The sequence below is a fragment of the Poecile atricapillus genome, chromosome Z (genome assembly GCF_030490865.1).
Source record: "Poecile atricapillus isolate bPoeAtr1 chromosome Z, bPoeAtr1.hap1, whole genome shotgun sequence".
Taxonomy (NCBI): domain Eukaryota; kingdom Metazoa; phylum Chordata; class Aves; order Passeriformes; family Paridae; genus Poecile; species Poecile atricapillus.
This window is the reverse complement of record NC_081289.1, coordinates 16,198,026-16,221,804: the sequence shown is the minus strand read 5'-3', so window position 1 is coordinate 16,221,804 and position 23,779 is coordinate 16,198,026. Positions and strand designations below refer to the sequence as shown.

The window sequence follows — 23,779 nt, the reverse complement described above, 5'->3', positions numbered from 1 at the left end:
CAAAGACTGTAGAAGGCCTCTCCAGGAAGTCTTACAGCTATTTCTATATAAAAACACTTTGTCTCACCACAGCAAAGTTTCAATGCCTGTTTTTAAGCCTAGACAGCACAGCTAATATCTCCAGACTTCTGTAAGATTGCAGACAGGACTGACAACAGTGGACCAGCAAAGAAAAAACCTCTCCAAACCTTTCTAGATCATAGAGTTAGTAGAACAGGGGGAAAACCCCAACCAAACAAACCAAACTAACTCAGAGGTAACTACCAAAATATCCATAGATTGTCACATCCTGACCTGAAATGGTCAGTGTTTGAAAGGTAAATAGCTATGGAGACAGCTACAGCAGGAAATAAATTTAACTTGTACAAAGACAGAAGCTTATCCAAAAAAAATCACACCTTTGTTCCGTGCCTTTTTTTCTGAAAGAACATGAGACAAAAACAGGTTTCTGACAAAAAGTTACCAACAAGGCTCCAGGACACAGTTGAGCATTACTAAAAAGGCTACTGAGCTTCCATTTGCATGGTGGTGCCATTTGCAGCATTCCTTCACTTTCATTTATTTCAAAGCAAATCATTGATTTGCATGGAATTGCTAAGGAAATTCATATAACTGAGAGCAGGTCTGTTTGCACTTAATGGGTGGTTCCTTCCTCGCTTACATAGCTTGAAAGGAAACCCTTCTACAGAAATAAAAGGGAATTAAGGATGAAACATGATTTTATGGGTAACGAATGTGAGTAAAAACACTGAACAAGATGTATAATCAGGATTAAAGGCTTGGGCAGAGAAAGAACTAAGCAGAAGAACCACATCTGCATGTCCCATGTTGCCAATATGCCAAGATTGTGTCTGGAGTCAAACTGTGTCCAGAGCCATTTAATAAGAGAGTCTGCAATGCAGTCTTTCAGGGACAAAAAAGGGAAACATAATTCCAAGTGTCTGGGCATACAGTCTTTTCTCTAGTGCTGAGGAGGGACTGCAGCCAGCTACAGCATGACATGGTGTGCACTGCATTGCAGGAAAGACTTCCAGAGGGTTTCAGTAAAGTCTGCTGGCAGTGATGGGGAGAAGATCAAGATAAAAAAAAAGCATATGACTTCTTGGTTCAGAGATGACAATGACAGTCTACACCTTTCCAGAGTGTGTGAGCCTCAAAGAAGAAAAAAAGTTTTGAGGAATAGCACACTCCTGCAGGGCATCTGAGGGAGTGACTGAGCAAAATGATTAGAAAAACTCAAGGCTGGGAAAAGGCCTCCCAGAAAAAACACAAAATAATTGTTTCCAACAAGACAGCTCATTCACTTTGGTGCCATGAGCCAGCTGGCTGGCAACACCAGCTACATATTAAAATAGAATTTGCTATCAGTCGGTCTTCTGGACACAGCTCACACAACTCTCATACCTCTCTTCCACTCACACAGGAAAACTAAACTGCATTTCAGCACCTTCCTGGCATGCTCATTCTTCAATGCAATTTTAAACGATGGTAGCAAAGGCAGTGGGACACACAGAATAGTCCTAGGGTTGTCAGAGAGGTATTGTGGTCTGGGTTCAAAAAAGAATATTCTAAGCTGACAAACACAGGCAGAGGATTGCCTCCTCTGGACTTCCATTGGGTACTTCTGCAAGTGTGGGCCCAGAAATATCTCATCTTCCCTTTCAGTGAAGTCTAAGAAGATTAACAATGAGCTGTGCCACAGATGAGCCACCATAATCCCAGTGCCCAGGCAAACGCTGCTTGAACTCCCTCAGGATGCTCACAGCAAGGGGCACAAAGGTTTAGAACCAAAATTTGAAAGTTCCAAATAAGTAAAGGAGCAGCAACACCAATGCAGTACCCATAAGTCATGAAGGATGCAACTCTGTTCAAAAAGGTTCCTTTTTAGCTGATCATCTTAATGTCCCCTGCAATGCATTCTTGTAGGTGGGCTGATGTGTGAATACAGAACCTTGAAAGAGTAATGAGATTTCCCATAAATTATTTCCAACTTAAAAAGCTAATTACCCACTGGAATAACAGTCTTTGCTGCTCATCTCACCTCCATCCTGAAATTTGCTCAGCCTTTCAAAGTATGATGATATGGGAACTTGAACAATATCTAGAATTGCCAGCAGCGTCCGGGTCAGTCTGAGAAGCTCACTAAAACTATAAAAGCCAAAGTATATGAGGTTTCGAGCCAGATGTACCACCTATGAGAAAAAGAAATTAAAAATGAAGGAAGTACTGTCAGCCTTTGTGGTTTTCAGTTGCATTTCACACAGCAGCTTCCACAGAGATTCAGATCTCGAGTGCATTCAAACTAGCACAAGTCTTCCCACTGATTTTTGGAATAAGGCCAGTGACATTAAATGTTTGTCAAGATTAGACAAAGCAATTGGTCAGTCAGGTTACAGCAGACAGCAAAACCAAGGTGAGATTTAGGAAGGCTTGAAAGGATAAAATTGGATCTGCAAAAATACATAAGATCAAGAAGAAAGACTGGGAAATTATTTAAAGAGGCAGCAGCTTTGGGGAAGATGGAAGTCAGAAGAAGAGTCAGAAGAGTAAGATGACTGTGATAAGTTTGCACAGAGGTGATTTCAGGTGACCAGAGGCAAAAGCAACAAAGAGAAGTAGGCTGAAGGAAGAACTATAAAAGCTGTAAGTATTTCCCCTTTATTCTTTCCTATTTGAACTTAGAAAATCTAGGCCTATCTAAAGATTCTGTCAGGAATTTCAAACAATGTTTAAACCACAGGATTAGGTTATTCAGAGTGTTTGATTGAGTGGAGTACCCTATACAGAAAACAGCACTTACTTATACTGAAGAATCCTTAAAGGTTATTTCACTAATGTAGAAAGAGCAGGAATTTTCACCATTCACCCCCCAGAAATCCCCTCTCCCTCCACTGAAATGCAACCACTTCAGGAGAAGGAAGGAAAGGTTGGACAAGAATATTATTTTCTGTGGTACCAGTCATCACAAAGAACAATGGAATTAGGAACATGTGCTTCTTTAGGATATTTTACTCCAACATTTATTCTGCAACTGGCTTTAGTTTGAAAGAAGCAACGTCAACTTATCTGAAATGAGGAATACTGTAAGCAGGATGCAGATAACTGAGAAGTACCTCAAATGTAAGTTTATTTTTCTCTTTGTCTCCAAATGGAAAGGGTTGATTCACAACTTCTTTCAAGTACTCTTCTACAAATTCCATTGTCAGTGCAAACTTTGTCTTCATTTCATTCCTTGAAGAGTCAGTGAACGAATCATACCTACAATACAGGGGACAGAAAGAAAGAAACTTCAACACCTCTAATATCAGGATCAGCTGTCACTAAAGAAAAAACAAACTGATCATGATCCTCTGAAATTACTCAGTTCAGCTCTTTGGAGATACGAAAATGGATGCACAAACCTTCCCTCCAACAGTAGCAGGAAGGCTTGAAGTGAATGAGAAGAACATAGACAGGATAATACCACTCTTGTGGCAGATAGAACTCTTAAACCTTGCTGTGGTCATTAACAGAAACAACACTGCCTGCTGCACTGCTGTGCTTCTTCCTCTGTCTCTCCAGCCAGATACTCCCTGGCTGGGAGAATCCCAGTTCTGCTGCTCCATCAAATCAGTGGAGCCAGACAGGGTTTCCACTGAAATCAATGGTCCTTTCTCTAAAATTAAATTTAACACATGCTTAAGTACTTTACTAAGTGAAGACCAAAGCCTCTGTGAGCTGTTTCTGGTCAGCAGCTGTGTCTTAATTCTGGGTTCCCAGCTGTGGCTTTCTGTTGAACTTGAGTTATAAAACCGAGTTCCAGCCTAGCAAACCTGTCATGTGAGACACAATTGGATTACTTGGAGTGCAGCTGGTCTGAGGAAAGGCCATTCCATCTTCCCCAGCTTGTTCAGTATAAGAACATACTGAAAAATGAAATTTAAATATTTAGTGATTGAAAGCTACCCATGGAAGTTTCCAAGAGTAACAGTAATTAATAGTTCCATGCTCTGCAACAAAATGCCTTTTCACCCATATGATTTGTGGACATTGGACATCTACAATTTTGTTCTGAGACTAACCCTACAAAAAGCTTTTATACTTAAATTTGAAACACTTTCAACTCACTCATGAATTGTAATCTTGGTAGGAATTTCAGTCCACAATCTGGCATATTTGACAGGCACCACAGACTCCTGGGGATCTCTGTCCACATGCATGTGCAGCATCAGACGGCAAAAGGAAGCCCGCAGGTCATAGGGGAGGCTTTCATCAGACATACACCTGAGGATCAAGTCTACTGACAGCTGGGCAGAAATCTGGTTGATGGCAAGATACTGGCGGTCCAGGCACATTCTTGCAAAGAGGTTCAGTTGGTACCTTAAAAAAAAGTTAATAATGTGGTATTCAAGGAAATCGCTTGGAAAGAACACACCTCAGAATCTCATGTTACAAGCCTGTTGTGAGCCTTTCTGATATAAATCCTAAAAAATAACAAGAGTGACTTTGTTAAGCAAGGGAGCAACTTGACATTAAAAACTGTTCATTTGTTGTTTCAATTTCATAAAACATCATTCAATGATTCCATTTCTTCTCTAATCCTTGAGACACTCAGGACACTCTGTCCTCAGAACGTACCTTGCTTCTGGGGCAGCACAACCTAAAATTAAAGCCCAATAAATAAAATGTTAGAGGGAAAATAAAAAAGACACACAGAGAGATGTGATGAGTCCCACAGGAAAAACTTGAAATGAACTTTTAATCTCAGTTTCTGGCATGACCTGGTTTCCTTTTTTTCATATTGGCAAATGAACTGTATAAGAACAGCAGTGGGGGTCTTAATGGAGTTTACATTTTCTTCCCTTTGAATAAGCAGGTTTACCTGTAGTAGGTAAGAACCTCTAAATCAGCTTTTGTGCCCTCCTTTGCCTCCTGAGCCAGATGCCTGATGGCTTTGCCATGAGGCTCCTTGTTGCTGTCAATCCAGTAAAGCCACACTTCTTCTTCATCAATGTCATCCGAGATGATCGGGCATTCCAAGGGATTGTCCATTTGGGTTGAAACCAGCCTGCAAACACAAACCATTCACAATGGAGCCACAAGCAAAGTGCTTGGAATTTAAGAGAGCAGACAACAAAAAGGTGGCATGTTCTGATTACAGATACTCACTTGGTCTGTATGAGAATGTCAGCATTCCCTGGGCTTAGCATAAACTTGCAGATGAGTTCCTGAGTTACTGGTATTGCTGTGGTGTTAGATACACACAGGTCTGACAGATAATCCAAGAATCTGCAGTCAAAAAAACACAGATGGAGCAGAACATGAGACTTAAACTACTACTGGGGAACTGAAGTAGAAATCTCTAGCACTCAGCATTAGAGGATGAGTAGACTAGAGGGACTCTGTATCATGATATTTATCAGCATATGATCTTTGCCAGTTCATACTCTTGCAACTCACAACACCTTCCACTAGATCAGGTTACTCCAAGCCCTGTCCAGCTTGGCCTTGAACACTGCCAGGGAATGCTGGGCTCCCAGAGAAGAGTGCAGATCTGTCACAACCTGCAGATAGGACTATGCATTCAAAGAGGTCATTCCATGTAAAGCAGAAAGAACAAAGCTTTGCAGGGAAATCAGTTTTCTCTGAATTTGTCTCTCAAATTTAGGTCTTCTGATGTTTAACAAGGTTCAGGCTGAGGCTTTCCTCTCATCTGGGACATTCATTAGGTAAATGGGTTTGTCTCTTTTCAGGGATTCCAGTGTGTGTAGTAACAGGAATCCATTCTGCAGCCTTTGAAAGTGAAATATAAAAAGGGCTTCTTCCTTCTATGTAGTTTCCACTTTCCATGATATTCATAGGAATTAAGTATCTCTGAGCCTACCACTCCTTTAGCAAATGTAGATAAAACTGAGCAAGTTGCTCAAGAGCTGGTGGGGGAGCAGATGTGAGCAGGCGCATGTGCACACACACAGATCATATATTCCAGTTCCTTAGAAATCCAGGTACAAACTCTAACCATCTGCTATCAGCCATCCAAGGATCCAACAGTTTGAACCTCTAGAACAGACCACAGTCACCACTAAAGTCTGGGAACTGTAGTGGGTGAGTACAGACAGCATTTTCAGGGTAGATTTAGGAAAAAAATCTACCCATAACTGAAATTAAGCTTTGTGACAACTGGTAATTAGAAGTGCATAGCAATCACAAAGACAAAATTAAGCAAACAGCACATAATTACATGGAATTCTGGGGAAGTCACCTGGTTGGAGCCAAAACTCAGGAAGGTTTTTAATTTTGTAGCTCATGTGTTTTAGAGCAGAATGCCACAATTCTCACTCACCCCAACACTCCTGAGAAAATCTACAACTCTCCATGAAAATCAGTATCAAAATCAAGTCTTTACTGTTCAGATTACACAATTCTGACAAGGGGCAATTTTAAAACATTTATTGCTCCTGAACTCGTCAAAGAAGTGGATACAGAGCAATTGCATTATGTGGTTATGGCATAAATTCCATTACATCCTCCACCACAAGAAAATGCAATGTGCAACTTTCAATAAACAAACCCTTCAGAGACAGAGCTGATCTTGTGATTTCCTCTTCATATTGACCAAGCCCAACCCAGCTGAGCATGGGAGAGGCAATGAGCTTACAGAGTGAGACAAACAGGCATATAGAAAATAACTGAGGCAGTGAAGCACCAAGGCCTTGAGCAATATCCTTAATGGCTATCTGGAAAATGGTATTCACAGCTACAGAGGACAATATTTGGCCTTCAATATGTTCATTTCTTATATTTGTATTACTTTGCTAATTTTACAACTGAAAACCCAAAAATAGATTTTTTCCATTTAAAAATAAAGAAATTAATTCCTTTTATATTCTGACCTGAAGCTTATAAAAAAAATAATCAGCTGAGTGAAGTTCAAGGCCAGAAATTTTCATTTGGAACAAAATCTGGTCTAAGATACAGGTTTATGGGATTTTCACTGTCCTAGGCCCTTTTCAGGTCTGACCTGGAATCAGAACCTGCAGGAAAACTGATATTAACAAAAGCTTAGAAAAATTGACATGCATGTATAATTTACACCGGGATTAATAACAGGGGAACCAACACAAGTGGCAGTTTCACAGAGGAACTGCAGAACCGGGAGAAATTAAACTTTTTCTTCATTTCTCTTTGCCCTAGAACTAAGACCAAATTTTCAAAGCTGTCCTGAAAAGTATAAGCCCTCTTTTCAGTAAGCTCTAGTTTTAAAATGTCAATATGGGTAAATTCCAAGAATTACAGATAGCTTTAATATTTTCTGTACAGGTGGGGTTTTTGTCTGCCAGGTCAAAACAGGGAGAAAGAGACATCAAAGCAATGAATAGCATGTAATTCACAGCTACTGCAAAAATGCTACATGGACCACTTCAAACCTTGGCTCTCGATTTCTCCTGAGTAAATTCACAAACGTCTCTATTTCTTTAGCCGTGATGTGTTTCTCTAGCAGTTTTCTGTTGTTGTGCAACAAAGCTGTGATGGTGTCTTCTGCCAGAATATCATAACCAATCTGGGACTGCATGACGCAGAAGTTCTTAGCAATATATTCCTAAAAAAAGGAAAAATTCCCATGATGACCTGCTGAGCAGTAATATTTTCTCTTGTAGAACCAGAGGCATGCAGCTCAGATAACAATCAAAATAACACTCAAAACTTTCCTCTCTGAACTGGCCTGAACAAAAGAACTTCTGAATAACTCAAATGTGTACCCTGAGAAACAGATTCTATATTAGGGATGACTAACTCTTCTTATTCTTTCATAAACCAAAGGAATGAATCCATGAAAATACATCCAAAATTCAAGAAATGGCAACCTCTTTTTTTTTTTTTTTTTAAAAAAAGCAACAAAAAAAAAACTGAAAGGTTTTTATAATGTTTAAGAAGCTTTTTTCTTGAGTATTCCCTCCTCTTTTTCTCTCCCTTCAGGACAGAAATATTTCTGTGAAACACTGAAAAGAAAACAAAGAAGCCACACAGCAGTTCAGGCTTTTATCTCCAGTCCCTTCAGTCCATGCTCTGAAATACCTCTTGTTCACAGGAAGTCTCCAGCAGTGGGAAATCAGGCTACCTGATATAACAACCTCTGGTCTGACCTCACTGCCATCCCTCTACAAACATTTAAGCAAGAGAAGCAGACAGCTTTACAGATTTCCCACTTCACAATCCAGGCTCCAAGAACATATTTTTAATAACAGAAAGCTCATGAATGAAGCAGCGAACCCCAGTCTCAGTCTGAGCCTGCAAATGTACAAAGTGAACTTGTGATATTCATTGTTGAAATTTCAAGTCACACACTACTAAGCTACACACACACACAAAAAAAAGGCCTTTCCCCATTACCACAGAATCTCACTTGTAAGTGCAGAGAGCCATGTTAAACCTAGGACATATAATTATAGAAATCAGGAGGAAAATTATTCTCAATACCACTGACCTGGTTCTTCCTGTAGTCCTGTTGGGAGTGCCTTAGAACCCTGTAACATAATCTTAGCATGTATTTGTAGGGAGCATATCTCTGGTCACCCAGGTCTTCAAGCCTCAGCATTGACCCTTCACCTTTGTCCTTAAAAGGAGCTTTGAGGATGCCAAATATCTGTTCAAAATCAAAATTACTGAGAGTGAAAACCAGACCCAGATTTCTGCGGAACTTCAAGCTGTCAATAGAAATGTCCTCTGACAGGATCAGCACAACAGCCTTGACTAAACACAAGTGGGGACACAGTCTGAGACATCACAGCTTTATGCATTTGGGGTTAGCTTTACATTTCCCGCCAACTCGATTGACATTGCTTTCTCTTTACTATCCCCAACTTTAAACAGTTTTAGTTACACATCTGAAATTTGGATAATTTAATGATGAAAAAGGAGGACAATGCTGCCTGCTATCCAGTTTCATCCTTTTCCCTTTTTTTAAAATTTCTTTCCACTGACTTCTCAAAAAGGACATTAATTTTATTTACTTGCAAGTTTGCTCTCATGCAGAGCTCCATAAGGCCACTATGTGGGGAACACTTGCAGGATTGGGACCATGTTCCATGTTTGTCTCAAATTTTGTGAACAATTTGCTCTCAAACATGATCTTAATCAGAATCACATGAAATTAAGAGCCCTCTACAGCCCCTTGTGCTTGACTCTGATTTAGGGACCGAGAGATAAGCTTTGACCAAGTAATGTCATTTATACCCAATCCAACCACACACAAACCCAACCTGGCATAAGCCAAGTTACCCAAAAATAACTTTTTCTCACATCACTCTCTCCTACAATCTGTTTGCATATACAGTTAAGTTATTAACACAGTAGGACACACCTGAGCCAATATATTTTGCTCCCTCATTAATTTCTGCCGTTCCCGGTTTGGCTTGGTAATGATCACATCCAAAACTTCTTGCCCGTTATTTGGCACATCAGCAACAAAGAAAATGAGATCTTCCAGTAGCTTGGTTACAAACCTAGAATGAATAGACAAATCATTATTATAAACAGTCACTCAACATTTGCTAGGATTCATTAAGAATGAAAATCACATTTAATCACATTAAGCTTTACCTGGCACAATGGAACTTCCACACTGCAAAGTTAAGTTTGACATGTACTTAAGGATTCCAAGCCTTGGTTCAGCAGAAGCTTAAATCAATCACAGGGCTGTTTACCAAGGCATTAAACAACAACCAGAGAGAAAACAAGAGAAAAATACAATCTTCTGGATTGATACACAGTATTCAGAAACCCAAAATCTATACCAGTTGGCCTCAAGGCCCAGGAACATTAAACAAACTCTCACAGCCTAGCAAGGATTTTTGTAATTTATCATGGGTCCATGATGGACTCACTAGAAGAATAAAAACATTTTGCCACTAGATAATCTCCCTACTGACCTATGAAACGGTTTCATATATATACTTTTTTATATATATATATTCATATATAACTGCTTTCCTATATATACTGACCCAAGAAACTGTATCTGTTTCACTCTTTGCTAAACAAAAGATTTGTCAGAAGCGGGTGCTAAAAAAAACCAGAGACAGTAGTGATTCCTTCTCTCCCACCTTCAGAAAATGCAAAAAGACAAAATATAAATGGGGAAAGAAAAGAAAACAAAGTCATCATTGCCTCCTTGTTACTAACACCTTGCCAGGCATGCAGTGAGAAACACAGATGTCCACAAATTTCAAAGAATATACCTTAAGAGCACCAACAATCTTTTACATGAAAACTCAGCATCATCTCAATTTGGCCAATGTCTAGTCTATAACTAACAAATCTGCCAGCTAAGAAAGAGGCAGGAAGATCCCCAAGAGATTTTCAGTCATCTGTGGGATCCAGACACAAAGTTACCATAATCCACAAGTGAGCTGGGCTGCTTACCTAAGCCCTTCGAGTGAGCTTTAGCTCTAAAAGCCTCAGCTGCCTGGTAGAAAACAGCAAGGTGTGTGTCACCTCCACAAAATAAAGCAAAAAGGCAGCTGTAGGATGAAGGAATGAGGAATAAACTGTTAGGACTCCCACTTCTCTGTGCTAGAAGGTGATAAGGCAGGAAAAAGATTATTTGGGGGGGTTTCCAAAGGCAATCACAAGAACAAACAAATAATGGTACTGTTGTGAAGCAGCTCTGAAACATTTCACATGTTTGTTGTACCGTTCAGTCAACAACAAGACCTGACAATACTGACAGTGACACAAGGTTCATACAGGGACATCCCATCTGGACAGTGTAGTATCCCTCTATGGGTCAACTTCATCATGAAATGGCCCCACAGCTTTTCAAGAGTGAGTCCCAACACCCAGGCCATTAAAAATCTGCCTGTTAAGATATTAAACTGTCTGGTCTAATTGTTATTGGAAACTGACTGCAAAAATTCAGTTTCATCACCAAAAATTAACAGTTTCAGAAAAAAATAAAAGCTGTATATGATGCATTACAGTTATGACAGATTATCACACTGCCAGAGATGCTGTCTTATATTCAGTTTAACCACAGGCAGCTGAAGACAAATAGTGAACTACATCACTGGCAGCAGAATATATCTGGCTACAATGTACAACAAATGTACAACAAAGCCCTTGATTCAGGGGTGGGTGTGAGGAGCAGACATTCTAATAGTGCCACAGAAGAAATGGGGATGAACACCAAAATGATGTAAAATAGAAAGAACAGATTAAAATAGAAATGAGAAAGCAAAGAGATCACTGGAGCAGCTTCTCAGCCACACTGAGACCTCCTTCCAAGGTTTTTGAAGATTTGCAGTGTGGTGAACTTCACGCAAGTCAAGAGCCCTGCAGTGCTGCTTTCCTGTACATGAGAATCAGATGCAATGCACCCTCACATTACAGCTCAGAAGGAGATTATCAAAGGAAGTCCAGACAAAGACATTTGTCCAGGCAACTACCCATTTATTTATGTGGCCAGTGAGCTGGGGAGGTCCTGTTTACCCCTCTTTTACACAGGAGATACACAGATCAGCCTGAGGTACAGCAAGGATGCTCTGACAGAGGTGGAATCTAACCCCAGGCTGGCACTCTCAGAACTGAAGTGTCCTCTCCCAGTTGCCTCTGTCCATGTGGATATCACCTACCCATGACTGTGTTATGAATAATCAAACACCAGTTTAGCAAGGGAAAAAATAAAACTCACTAACCTCCTTTCATTTTGGGTTATTGTTCCATTCTCCAGCTTTTTAACAGTTGATGCTAAAACCTTGTTTGCATCGTTGGCAAAGTCCAAGTCTCTGACCTCAGACAGAGGAACCGATACAATGGCAAAAGCTTCCTTGTCCTCTTTGGTCTGGCACGTCCCAATCTGCAATAGGTTTTGGTTTAAAGTGGGTGAGCAATGCTCTTACCTTTATCCTAGTTATTATGCACATTTCATAGGCTAGAAGTGAGACAGCTTAAGGAGTGAGTTTGGGATTTTGTTTACCTTTAACATCACTGGCCTCTCTTCCTCAGTGTCTATCGGGATGCTGGTGCTGGTGACCCAAGTGTTGGTGCACAAGTGCCTCAGTCGGACATAGGAGTTCCTAAAGAGGGACAGAGCAAACAGCAGCTGAGATGGATCAGTCCTGAGCCCACGTGGGTAAGTGGGATGCCCTGCAACACCCGCCTGTGGCATGAGGCTGGAGCCACACCAGCCACTGCAAAAGGGGAAGGTGGACCTAAAAGACACTTGAGTACCCCTTTCCTTTGACTCTTTTCTTTCTCACCCAGAGCAGAGCTGCAACAAGAACTGCCAGCATCTTGGGATTATGCAGAATGCTGGGTTTAAGTATTTATGTAAGTCTAGGAGTAAAATATTCTTTAAAGAAAAAAAAACACTATAAGGAAGATGTTATAAAATCCCATCTGAACAGAAATACATTTCATGAATAAACCCAATTCTTTTATTATTTTCTTATTCTGCAGAATAGCGAACCCTTTTAAGCTGTCACAGCACAAAAGCCAGAAAGTAAAGCTGACCGTGGTTTCACAGCTTCATCATTATGATCTGCAAACCCTTGTTCCACAGCAAGCATTTACAGTATCAGTTCTCAACTGAAAATCAAGTGAACAAAGAGCAGATATGAGATCCTTCTAAATTCTTTCCATATGATAATCTGTGGTATTATCAAAAAGCAGAGCTGAGAAATCAATTACAATTTTAACTCTGAATTTTACTTTTGAAATGTATTCACTGTGGTCTCCATTCACACTCTCCCTTTCATGCTGATGGGCTTTTGAGTATTCCAGTAAGCAAATTATCTAGCAGAACTTTGCATAGCAAACACACTTCAAAGTCACATACATCAGTATTTGTGGGTACCCAGCTTTAAAATCCACCCTCATAACAAGCAGCCCCAAGTGTCTGCAAGCCCATTCAGTCACAGCCAACACTGTGTGACTTATCTAACCAATCTCAGCTATGCTACACAGCTAAAATTTCAAATATTGATAATTAAAACCCAGAAGCCACTTGCTGAACACATTTGAATAACAAATGAGCTTAGTGGCATCATGATCTGTCAGGGAAACAGAAGCCCAGCTCACCCCACACATTATTTTGTTGGGAACAATTCAGTTAAATCTATTAAAAGTACATTTTTTTCAAACAGTGCACAGAGCTCAATTCTATCCTCACACAGATCTGTGCAATATTTAGACCATTATTTTTTCTCTTCACAGACTCTAAGTGTCACTTGTTTTATCCTTATAATTATTTTACCCAGTCACAGCAGCAGTATCATGTTTTATACATCCCTTATTTATCCATGAACACTCCTCAAATTTTAACAGAAGGATAATACTTGCTCATGTTTGACTTTTTCTGCTTTACTCACCAGCATAATGCCAGGAAGAAACCCTGTCAATGCAGCACTATTTTTTGCCCTTTTTTCATTTCCTTTTTTTTTTTTTTTATTTTACCTTGGAACCAGGCAATCAGCTCTCTGAAGGGTGGTAGCATCCAGTTCAAAGAGAGAAGCAATGTCATTTCCATGTGGCACAGAGACCAAAGTATACATAATCTTCTCCCCTGCCTGGCGTTTCTTCTTTGAAGCAGGAAGGTCGCCGTCTCTCTGCTGATTAGGCACAAGGGTTATTTGCTTGCATCAGGCCCCATTAGAATTCTTCAATTACCTTGCAGACAAGTAATACATTTGAATTTGATGATTTTTTTTTTTTTTTTTTTTTTTTTCCTTCTAGCAAGAATCTACCATGACTGGCTTTGGAGTAACACAAAGGATGCACTTTGCTCCATGGGGTCTCAGGCAGTCATTAGAACAACAGCAGGTCACGAGCTACAGAGGCACTGCAGCACTGGATATGCTTTACTTGACACCTACAACTTCAAAAAAACCTTCAGTAGTTGCAGACCCCTCACTCCCAGTTGACGCAGCTACACAGTGCTGGTCTGGAAAGGGCCACATTTGAAAGAAGAGAATTAATGAAAATTAGACTTTCATTTTATTTTATTTTTTCTTTTTAAGACAAGGAGAGGACTTAAAAAATAAGCAATTTGCCTAAATCCATTGTTGTTTTATGTAAGTCTGATGGCTTTTTCCTCTCAGATGGTAGAACCAAGGCAGCACACTTTCAGAGAATAATGGAATCATTTAGGTTGGAAAAGGCCTCCAAGATCATCGAGTCCAGTCTTTGACCAATTACCACCTTGTAAACCAGCAAGCCACATCCATTTGTTTCTGGACACCTCCAGGGAGGGGACTCTATCACCTCCCTGGGCAGCTCCTTCCAATGCCTGCCAGACCTTTCCAAGAAGAAATTATTCCTGATGACCAACCTGAACCTCCCCTGGAACATTTCCTCTTGTCCTGTGGATACTTTCCAAACAGCAAGAGCCAGAACATCTGCTCCATCAGGACCAGCTTGTCATGGGAAGGGGGACAGGTAAAGCTCCAGCTGGATTGCATTACGAATCTCAGCACAGGCTGATAACACACTCAAGTCTGGGTCCAACCCAGGTGTGATTTTACCCCCTGTGATTTTACCCTCTGCAAAGGCAGGAGGTGTTCCCCTCGAGGGCCAGAGTTACTCAAACAAGGCACATGAGCTAAGGTGGGATCTTCCTCCTACCACCTGCTGAGACTCCATAGGAATTTTGTGACCCCGCAGCATCACCCTTGTATCTTCAGTCACCTCCATACCTTTGCCTAATGAATCCAAATGCCACCTTCCCCGAGAACAATTCTTGGCTTGATGGAGTCATTCGGAATCTGTGCCCGTAACCATGCAGCAACCAACAGAATTACTGGTGTGAGTAAAAGCTGCTCCTCTGGGGTACTGAGCTACACATCTTACAAAAGACTGATAACCAATTAAGAGATTGGCAGCCCAGGGCCCTTCATGTACACAAAATACATCACAGAGGGAGAGGAGAAGAGGAATGAGTAAAGTCAAAAGAAAAAAAATCCAACCCTGGAAGCATGAAGTGCTATTATAATGATTTACAATACAACACTAAGGAAGAGCTGTACAACGTAAAAGGCCAGGCTGTACTTGGTTTGCATTAGTAGCTTGATTAAAAACAAACTGTAAGGGGTAATCAAGGGCAAAGCTTTGATTATCCATATTGCCAATTGCGATTAAATAACAAAATCAAGGATGAGTGAAATTGTGGAAGAAAGGGTTAGTTATCAACTCATTCCAAGGCACTTTTTGAATCCTTCCAAAACATCCATTTTTTCATTATCAAGCTTACAAAATGCCAGCTTTCCATCCCATGACATCTATTAGGGATGGAGAGAGCAGAAAAAAAAAGTACAGAAAGAAATTTTTCTTAAGTTCCTCTAGTCATTAGAGTACTGCCACAAGCGTTTGAGAGGAAGGCTTGCTAAGACAAAGACCAACCATCTCCTGTGACTTGCACAAGAGTAAACTCATCAGACAGTCCCCACATCCTCCTGTATCTCATGCCCAAAAATACTACAGAAAAATGCACAAAAAATTTAACCTATATGCAAAGATTGAGAAAATAGCAAACTGCTTTTGTGATTTCCATACATATTTTGTTTTACATACTCGTGATGAAACACAAACTGAAAAGGCACAGAAACAATAAAAAAATCCTTCTGAGAGCTTAACAGGTGTGAGTCAGAGTCTAATATTAAATGAAAAACTACTTCCTACACTTCATAACAAAACAGAAAACTGGAAATTCAGTTTAAAATTCAAGAGCTCTGTAAAGGGATGAGTAGTGCAGTATAGTTTAGAACAGCATCCAAAAATTTGATTCCACAACTTACATTCAAATCTAGTCAGGGTTGCCCAGAAACTACCCACTTCACTATCATTTCCAAACTGAAATGACTAGAATACAAAGAGGCAGGACACTTCATAATTGTATGGTTTTCTTTTTATCCTGGGATTCTGGGAAAAATATAGACCAAAATGTGAAACCATACGGGAAGGGAACATGGACAGGACACCTGACTCAGATTGGGCAAAGGGATATTCCTCACCACAGAATACCATAACTAGTGTATGAGCTGGCAGGAGGCAGAGTCAAAGGCAGGCCTCCTGGGCTTTAGCAGTTCACACCAACTATTAGCTCTGTGGAGAAGTTCACCCAGCAGTTTGGGGCTGACCTTGCCCACTCCCTGGTGCCCCAACAGTTGCATTGATCCAGTTAAGCAATGGAATTGGCTCACCAGCCCTAAATCCCACCAACCAGGATCAGCACCTGGAAGACATAGGAGCAAGATCTGGCTTTTACCCTAAAAAGAAATTCAGCACAGGGCAAGACAGTGCCTGCAATGCTGCTAACTGCAATGCCAAGCTTAGCTGAGCGAAATCAGACCTGCACGAGAGCTTTACAGCAGTTCCAGGATGAACTCCCCCACAAGCCTCAGAACTTTCCTTACAGCATTATTTTAGAATCTGAATCTCACAACTCAACCTGGGTTATGGGAGTTAAGCACTCTTTTGGAAAAAAAAAATCTAACAAGAAGTGACCCCCCTACCGGACAGGTCTGGAAACAGGTTACATACAAGGGGTACATGAGAGACAGCAGTGCTGCCATTACATAAGAACAAACATGGATTTGTATCTACGTCTCAGTTTATGTCCCAGTGCACGTGCACATGCCTGTGTGGGAGAGAGAGAATGCACAGACACTTGCATACATAAAGCTTCTCACGATAAATTAAATTTAGTAAGCTGCCGTGAGAATTCACACTTAACCCAGCCATTATTGAATCAGCAGATGAGTCCACGTGAAGATGTGGAAAGAAGTGAAAGTACTAGGCTAGTTTAAATTAATTAGACAATAGCTCAGGAGAAGCACTGCATTCCTAAGCAGATGAAAACAAGTTGACATTTGCTCAGGTAGAAACTGGCATATGAGCAGATGCAGCCAGCAAAACTAGATTCAATTAAGAGAAAAGAAGAAAAGAACTGCAAAGAAACTCAAATGCTGAGAGAAGAAAATTCAGCTTAAAGCAGTGTGAAGAGAAAGCCAACGGAACAGTTTCAGAGATGTTGGCGATGTGGTCAGTGACAGCCAAGGAAAGCACTCTCAAGACTTAATAAAAAACAAAACAAAAAAAACCCAGGTAAATTACATGCCAGGAGTATAGAGAACTGTGGGTAAAACAGTATTACCAAATAGTACGTTCCTAGGAGGAAAATGTATATAGCTCTGATTGTCCCAAACAACAACAAACTAGCAACAGGCTTTCACAAATCACATCAGACACACATCCAAGATGAGGAAGGTGTAATCACTTCCTTCTTGTGCGCTGGTTAAATCACTCATGAGGATGAAAGAGACACACATTCAGTTCTGCTTCTGCCCAGCAGGAGCTGGACCCACGCCTTCCAAACAACCCAGTGTAAGTATAAATGGTACAAGGAGCAGAGTCAGCTCCTTCAGCCTAAGACAACCTCAGTGTGCACTGACACAGAGGGCTGTGAGCCCCCAGCCTTATTCTGCAGCCGCAAAGCTCAATAATCACATCCAGGAAGGGGAACAGAGCAAACCCCCACAACACAGCCAGGGCACTTCTCCAGGTGGGACCCACCCAGGGAAGCAAAGACTGAACATTGAAAAAAAGAATCCCAAGTAGTGAGAAAAATCACCATTTTGGTGAGAAGGGGAAATATTGATCCAGGCCCACAGCAAAGTCTGTAACTCCTGGGCTAACACCACTGATTTATAGTGCATCATGATTTAAAAAGAAGCTTAAAGAGAAAAAAAAACCCGCAGACATACTGCTGCCAGGTGGAGGGCAAATGTAAGGAGAGACAAATCCCATGTTGGAATCAGTAACAAAATAATCAGGTCCAGTCAGATTTGTCTTCCTTGAGACTTACAGTCCAGAAGAAAACCCTTTTCACAGCTCTTAATGGAATTTGCTACTAATCGCTACCCATCCCAAACATTCCTTATTTAACTCAACTGGGCATCATACCTAAAATTCAAGACATTTACGTGGAGTTTTGCTTACAGAAGTACCTTCATTTCAACTGCAAAAAGCAGTACAAAAACAGGACAGACCTAAAATACTTTTTCTTTTAAAACCCAATCTACAATTCTAATTGCTGAAGACACCTCTTGTGGCATAGAGACAGACAAGGATAATGCCCTGCTCCTGAATGAATACATTAAGCTGCACTACAGATTTCAGCAGAAATTAAATTTAATAACAGACAGAGTTCTGAAAATGCCTGTTGAATCCAGAGCAATGTGGTATCTCAATATATTAACCCAGTTTAGGAGGCTCTTGCAAACCAGCATTTTCACAGAGCAGTAACGTGAGCAGAACTCCATAGGTTAGATTATTTTTAAAATTCTTTATAAGAAGAAAATGGAGTAAATCAATGGCCAGCCTTGCTCCTGCCTGCTAGGAGCCCTGGCAGACAGCACAGCAGTTAGCCTCCTGTAACACCTTCGCTGTTGACTCATTTGTGAGTCATCACATTTTTAGCAGAGACATCACGTTGCAATCCTGTTGTTAGGAGCCAGAGACATTCTGTAAGAAACAATGTATGCACTTCCAGAGCTGATTCAGACCCGTGTGCAACAGCAGAATAATAATAATGTGCTGGCATCCGTGTCTCCCCTTCTCCCCCAGCCTCCCCAGTGGTCTGACTGCTGGCTTTATATAAGCCGCCATTTTTAAACTGATGTTTTTTCAAGTCTATTCCACTTGTTTAAACTGCACCACCTATATAAAATATATAATTCAATAAAATTCATTCCTGGAAGGTAAAATAAAATATTTTTTAAAAAACCAAATTAATTTACAGTTTATCTGAAAAAAAATTTCCTGGGTTGGCAGCAAGAAGGAAAAGTTAGAATTGCAGAATGTTGGGAATTCATAAAGATAGATAAACAGAAGTCAAAGGAGATACATGAAATTGCACCTGGCAGCCCACGGTAGAACTGCCCAACTTCTTTACAAGATAAGTAAGTGCATATCAGTCTCAATCCTAGCAAAAATTTCAACAATAAAAGGCAGATTGCAGATGGTTAGAATTAGCCCTCTCATGGAAATGCAGACAAATGGAGGTAAGGTACCCATGCAAAGTCAGCCTTTAACACAAAGGCACTAACAAATGCCAGGTTCCCAGCTGTTCCTGACATTCCCCTGACATTTGTAGCATTCTTCTTGATACTGTACATTTCAGTCCTTAGAAAAAGCATATTAATTTTCAGCATAAAAAACCACCAATTTTCGGTTTAGTGGGAGCTGTAACACAGAGCACTGCATTTTGACACATGATACACTACAATCTCCTAGACTTTAAGAGATGAAGAAGCTTTTTTTTTTTTTATAAGACCCTTAAATCACAAAAAAGTCTTCCCATTTAAAAAAAAAAAAAATCTTCTGGAGCTAAGATGTCGGAATATTAATCAACTCATTTTAAGGCCAAAATTTGCCAGAATAAAAAGCAGTGCTTCACAAGACAATTTGGCTGGATTGTCAAGACGCAGCTCATAAACAAGCAATGAACCTCAGTCGAAACGTACCTTTAATGCTTGAGAACAGAAGTCCTGGTGACTTCCAGTAACATTTATATTCTCTGGAGCCAAAACCCTTTCAGACTCTGGAGTCACTTAAGGCAAGGCAGAAAAGATATGCTTAGGCAGAACCTCAATGTCTGTGCCCACTGCTGCATCATGTAAAACCCTTCTCCATTGCTGCTTCCCAAAATCCAGTTGCCTGAGCAACTGGGATCAGGCCTTGTAAACCAGGTCATGAATGTGCACAAGCAGCCCCAGCCCACGCTGGGGAGTTCAGGGTTGGCACAGAGTGCACAGATGGCTGTGCTGCCTTCAAAACCCAGACAACAGAGAAGGAGATGCCACCCTTTCATCCAACAGCCCAGTAAGAAAAAAAAGAGTCCCAGGATGGGCCAGGCTGAAGGGGCCACAGTGGGTCAGACAGCACCATCTCCCTGCTCCAGCAGAGCCATCCCAGGGAACACAGCGCAGGATTGTGTCCAGACAGCTCTGGAATATTCCCAGTGAGGGAGACTCGCCCCCTCTGGGCAACCTGTGGAAGTTTTTCCTCCTGCCCAGGTAGAATTTCTGGAATCAGTCCCTGCCCGTTCCTCTGGTGCCATTGCTGGGCCCCCCGGAGCAGAGCCTGGGCCCTGCTCTGAGCCCTCCCTGCTCACAGGGACACCCAGGGCTGAGGGCCCCTCTCAGCTGGGGCTCCTCTCGAGGCTGGACAGCCCCAGCTCCCTCAGCCTTTCCCTGTCAGAGATGCTCCAGGCCCTAAATCATCTCTGCAGCCTCTGCTGGCCCCGCTCCAGGAGCTCCCTGTCCCTCCTGTGCTGAGGAGCCCAGGGCTGGACACAGCTCTCCAGATGTGCCTGGCAGGGCCGGGCAGAGGGACAGCATCACTCCCTCAGCTGCTGGCGCTGCTCTTCCCAGTGGAAGATTTGTTTATTCATCTCCCATTTCCCTGCTACTCAGACTTCCAACTTTGGTGGGGTAGGTCCACTTCAATCTCCCCCCTCCAGATTTACTTCATGGGCTGTATTTCAAAATTGATTGTTCCAAAAGATGGAAAAGAAGGTGCCTCTGCAGTGAGCCAGTTAGGCAGTGACCAGGCAAAGGAAACACTAGATCATAACCACAGAGCAAGGAAAGCCTGTGTGTTCCAAGTTATGTGCTGTTGGATACAAGACTGGCATAGCTGATCCTTAAAGAGCTCCAAATATTTCAAGATTCTTTTACTTTCAAGGGACAATTCAATACACTGCATCATTGTAACATAAAAGAAATTCCTGCACAGGGAAGTGAAGTTTCTCTATTTGGTTGGTCGAGGGCAGAAAAAATACTTAAATAGCCATTGCTGACTCATGGCATTTCCAAAAAGATTATAAAGGGGTGAAGGATCCAAAGGGATTTCTACCATGCTAATAGAGCCTGTAGGCTTGGATTTACATGGAGGTGCTACCAAAAATTGCTAGAAGTTCTTTCACAAAACATCTTTCACAAGACAATGCTGACTGCATAAATTAAAATTTCCAGAGAGACATCAGTTTTGATCATCAATCAGCTTTGATTGCTTTTTTATTGGAAGTATATCTCTAATGTGATTTATCTGGTCTGGAATTTTAGCTGAAATCAATACCTAAGAGGAATAAACCAAACTAATAGTGAAGCCAACTTTAACATCCATGTTTGTGCCTTTGTCATCATCCAGTCCAGAGAATATTTAACTATTTAGATAAACTGAAATGTCTACAGAGGGAAAACCTACACCATAAATAAGTACAGTGTGGTACAGTAGGATTGGATCCTCAGTGACAAGGGCCTAACACCTACTCACTGGGGAATTCTAGAACTGATGTTGATTTCCATTCAAAAGTTCCAAAGGGCTCAAGTTTCATTCCAATACAAAAGAGAAACAACTGGTGAAACTTCTGTACTTTCATAGGAGAGAGTTCTCATTTCTCTAGATAGCTTAGCTGTTATTGCAATATCACCACTAATGCCAAATATCAGTGAAGATGGAAAACCAATGTTGCCAACTCCTATGAAAGTCTCCATTTTTATTAAAATTGCAGTCCTCAAGGCATGTGATTATGTAAGAATCTTGGGTTTCATGTCATGAAAAATCAAAAATTTCTTCCCTCTGCTAAGAAAAACTTGAAAATGTGTCCTCTTAAAGAACAAAAGCCGGAAGGCAAGCAGAAAGAAATTAAATTGATTTTTTTTTTAAGAACTCAGCCTTTCCAAGGCTCAATCTCATGAATTTGATGGAGGAAGGATTCTTTTCAGGAATATTTGTTTACTTAGTAACAGTAAGATTCCCCCAAGGTTTTAACTTCACTTCCTTCACACACTACAGTCTCCATTTCTGGCCTTGCCTCATTAGTCAGAATTAGCTAAAATGCTCTTGATGCTGCACCAGGCAAAGGCTGTTGCCATGAAGTAACACATCTGAGCTGAGAAGAATGAATACATTTCATATCTGCAGTATGAAATAAGATAACAAGCACAACAGCTTCAACTAATGCCACTATGATGAAGAATTTGAATAAGTTTCTTATCATTTGCCTCAACGTGGGGGAAAACTTTCTGAATTGCCAGTTCTGAGATGCATCCTACCTTACACAGGATGTGGAAAACAATCCCAGCAGCTGGAACATGTAAGGAAAAGGAAAGCTGTGAAGGGCTTCCATATGTCAGGACATGCTAGGTTAAGGATACAGCAATCCCCAGATTATATGCAACATATAAATTCCACTTACCAAAGCTTTTCCTTCATTATTACCTTCTGGGTAGTGTGGGTTAAGCTGGAAAAGAAAAGAAGTCAAATACTATCTCGATAGCTTTCAGACATTTCATAACTGGGGAGAGGGTTTGGTTCAGTTCTCTGTTACGTTTCCACCCTGCAATAGGAGAGTGGAGTTTTGGAAGCAGTGTGAGAATAAAAGACTTACTGCTTCAATTTCTGGCTGACTTAGCTGGCTCTGTCCTCACCTCTAGAAAGAGCATCCTGCAATCCAGCTTGTTAACTCAAGAGGAATCTCAAATAATGAAACCCAAAAAGGATGATGAAGAAAGCACAGTTACTATTCTAAATGCAGCCAGTTACAGTCACCCACACACATGCACGCACAACGACTCCCAGGATTGACCCTGGGCAGACAGATTGATATAAAAAACTAATGTTCTCTATGTCTCCTGAGATTTTACAGAAGACAGCGAACTCAGAAACAACATATCTTTGAAACAGGAGTGGCAATGCCGTTAGAGAAAATTATTTAATTACACTATGGTTCTGTCCCCATTATTAATGGGGATAATATTTTCTATGTCATATCAGGATTATCAAGTATTAATATTAAATATGAGAAGCTTGGATGAAAGATGCTATACAATAATAAATTTGAAATATTACTATTTAACAGCTGTTTAATATCATTGTACTTTTGACAAGGGAAATATGTAGCCTATAAGATGAGGGATTATGTAGGCAGATATATTCACAAATAAACAAAACCACACAAACCCACTCAACTGGCTGCACATGAAACATTTCAGGATTTGATTTACACAAAGAAACAACTTTGCATCAATATTTACCAATATTCCCTGACATAGGATATGCCATCAAAGCGCTGAAAATTCTGAAGTGATATTATAAGTTATGTTTTTGTTCTTTTTTTCTTCAATTTTGTTCTTAGGCAATTACAGTGTGTGTACATCTTACAGATGAGTACTGTCATTTTCTTGGCTTGCATTTGGCATTACCACTGTGGAAGAGTCAGAAGAGAATTGCACAGGGGAAGATGCATGAATCCCAGTGGAACTTTTCAATATCACATTATCATACATCTAACATTACACAGACAACTGTTGTGAAGAGATTTTGTTAAGTTGATAAGGCTTTTATTAAAAAATAATCATTTATATCCTGTACCCTCTGAAGATACCCTCTCCACAACATGAGCCTGAAGAAAGCAGGCAAACTTTCAAATCTTTGTCAAATGGCTGAAAATACCTTCCCTATGTGTCACAACTTGATGTGGTAACACAGAAATTACCAAAGGTTTATTCTGTATCCATTTCATTTTTTTACATTAGCCACTGTGTTACCATTACACACCTAATTTAGAGAGCCTGCTTTCCTCCCTGTGCTGACACCTGTCTCAAATCTTGCATCTTGCTCCTCCCTGACATTGTCACAGTCTCCCTACTCCAAGTCCCTCTTGCTACTGCTATACAGCAACAGGAATGAGAGATGAATACCAAAAAACTAGAACTTACACATGTATGTAACTTTTTTTCAC

The 23,779-nt window shown here is 40.7% G+C and overlaps 1 protein-coding gene across 1 annotated transcript in view; it reads right to left on the bottom strand.

The window, feature by feature from the left end:
- The window catches only part of LOC131592968 (inositol 1,4,5-trisphosphate receptor type 2-like), a 241,875-nt gene that overhangs the window by 162,754 nt on the left and 55,342 nt on the right, over positions 1–23,779 (bottom strand). The window contains exons 10-21 of the mRNA XM_058864988.1: positions 22,235–22,279; positions 13,432–13,586; positions 11,954–12,053; positions 11,673–11,833; positions 9,341–9,482; positions 8,465–8,623; positions 7,407–7,579; positions 5,149–5,268; positions 4,862–5,047; positions 4,108–4,359; positions 3,114–3,258; positions 2,042–2,192 (exon numbers count right to left, since the gene is read on the bottom strand). Coding sequence (XP_058720971.1) covers positions 2,042–2,192; positions 3,114–3,258; positions 4,108–4,359; positions 4,862–5,047; positions 5,149–5,268; positions 7,407–7,579; positions 8,465–8,623; positions 9,341–9,482; positions 11,673–11,833; positions 11,954–12,053; positions 13,432–13,586; positions 22,235–22,279 — 1,789 coding nt within the window. The remainder of the gene's footprint in view (positions 1–2,041; positions 2,193–3,113; positions 3,259–4,107; positions 4,360–4,861; positions 5,048–5,148; positions 5,269–7,406; positions 7,580–8,464; positions 8,624–9,340; positions 9,483–11,672; positions 11,834–11,953; positions 12,054–13,431; positions 13,587–22,234; positions 22,280–23,779) is intronic.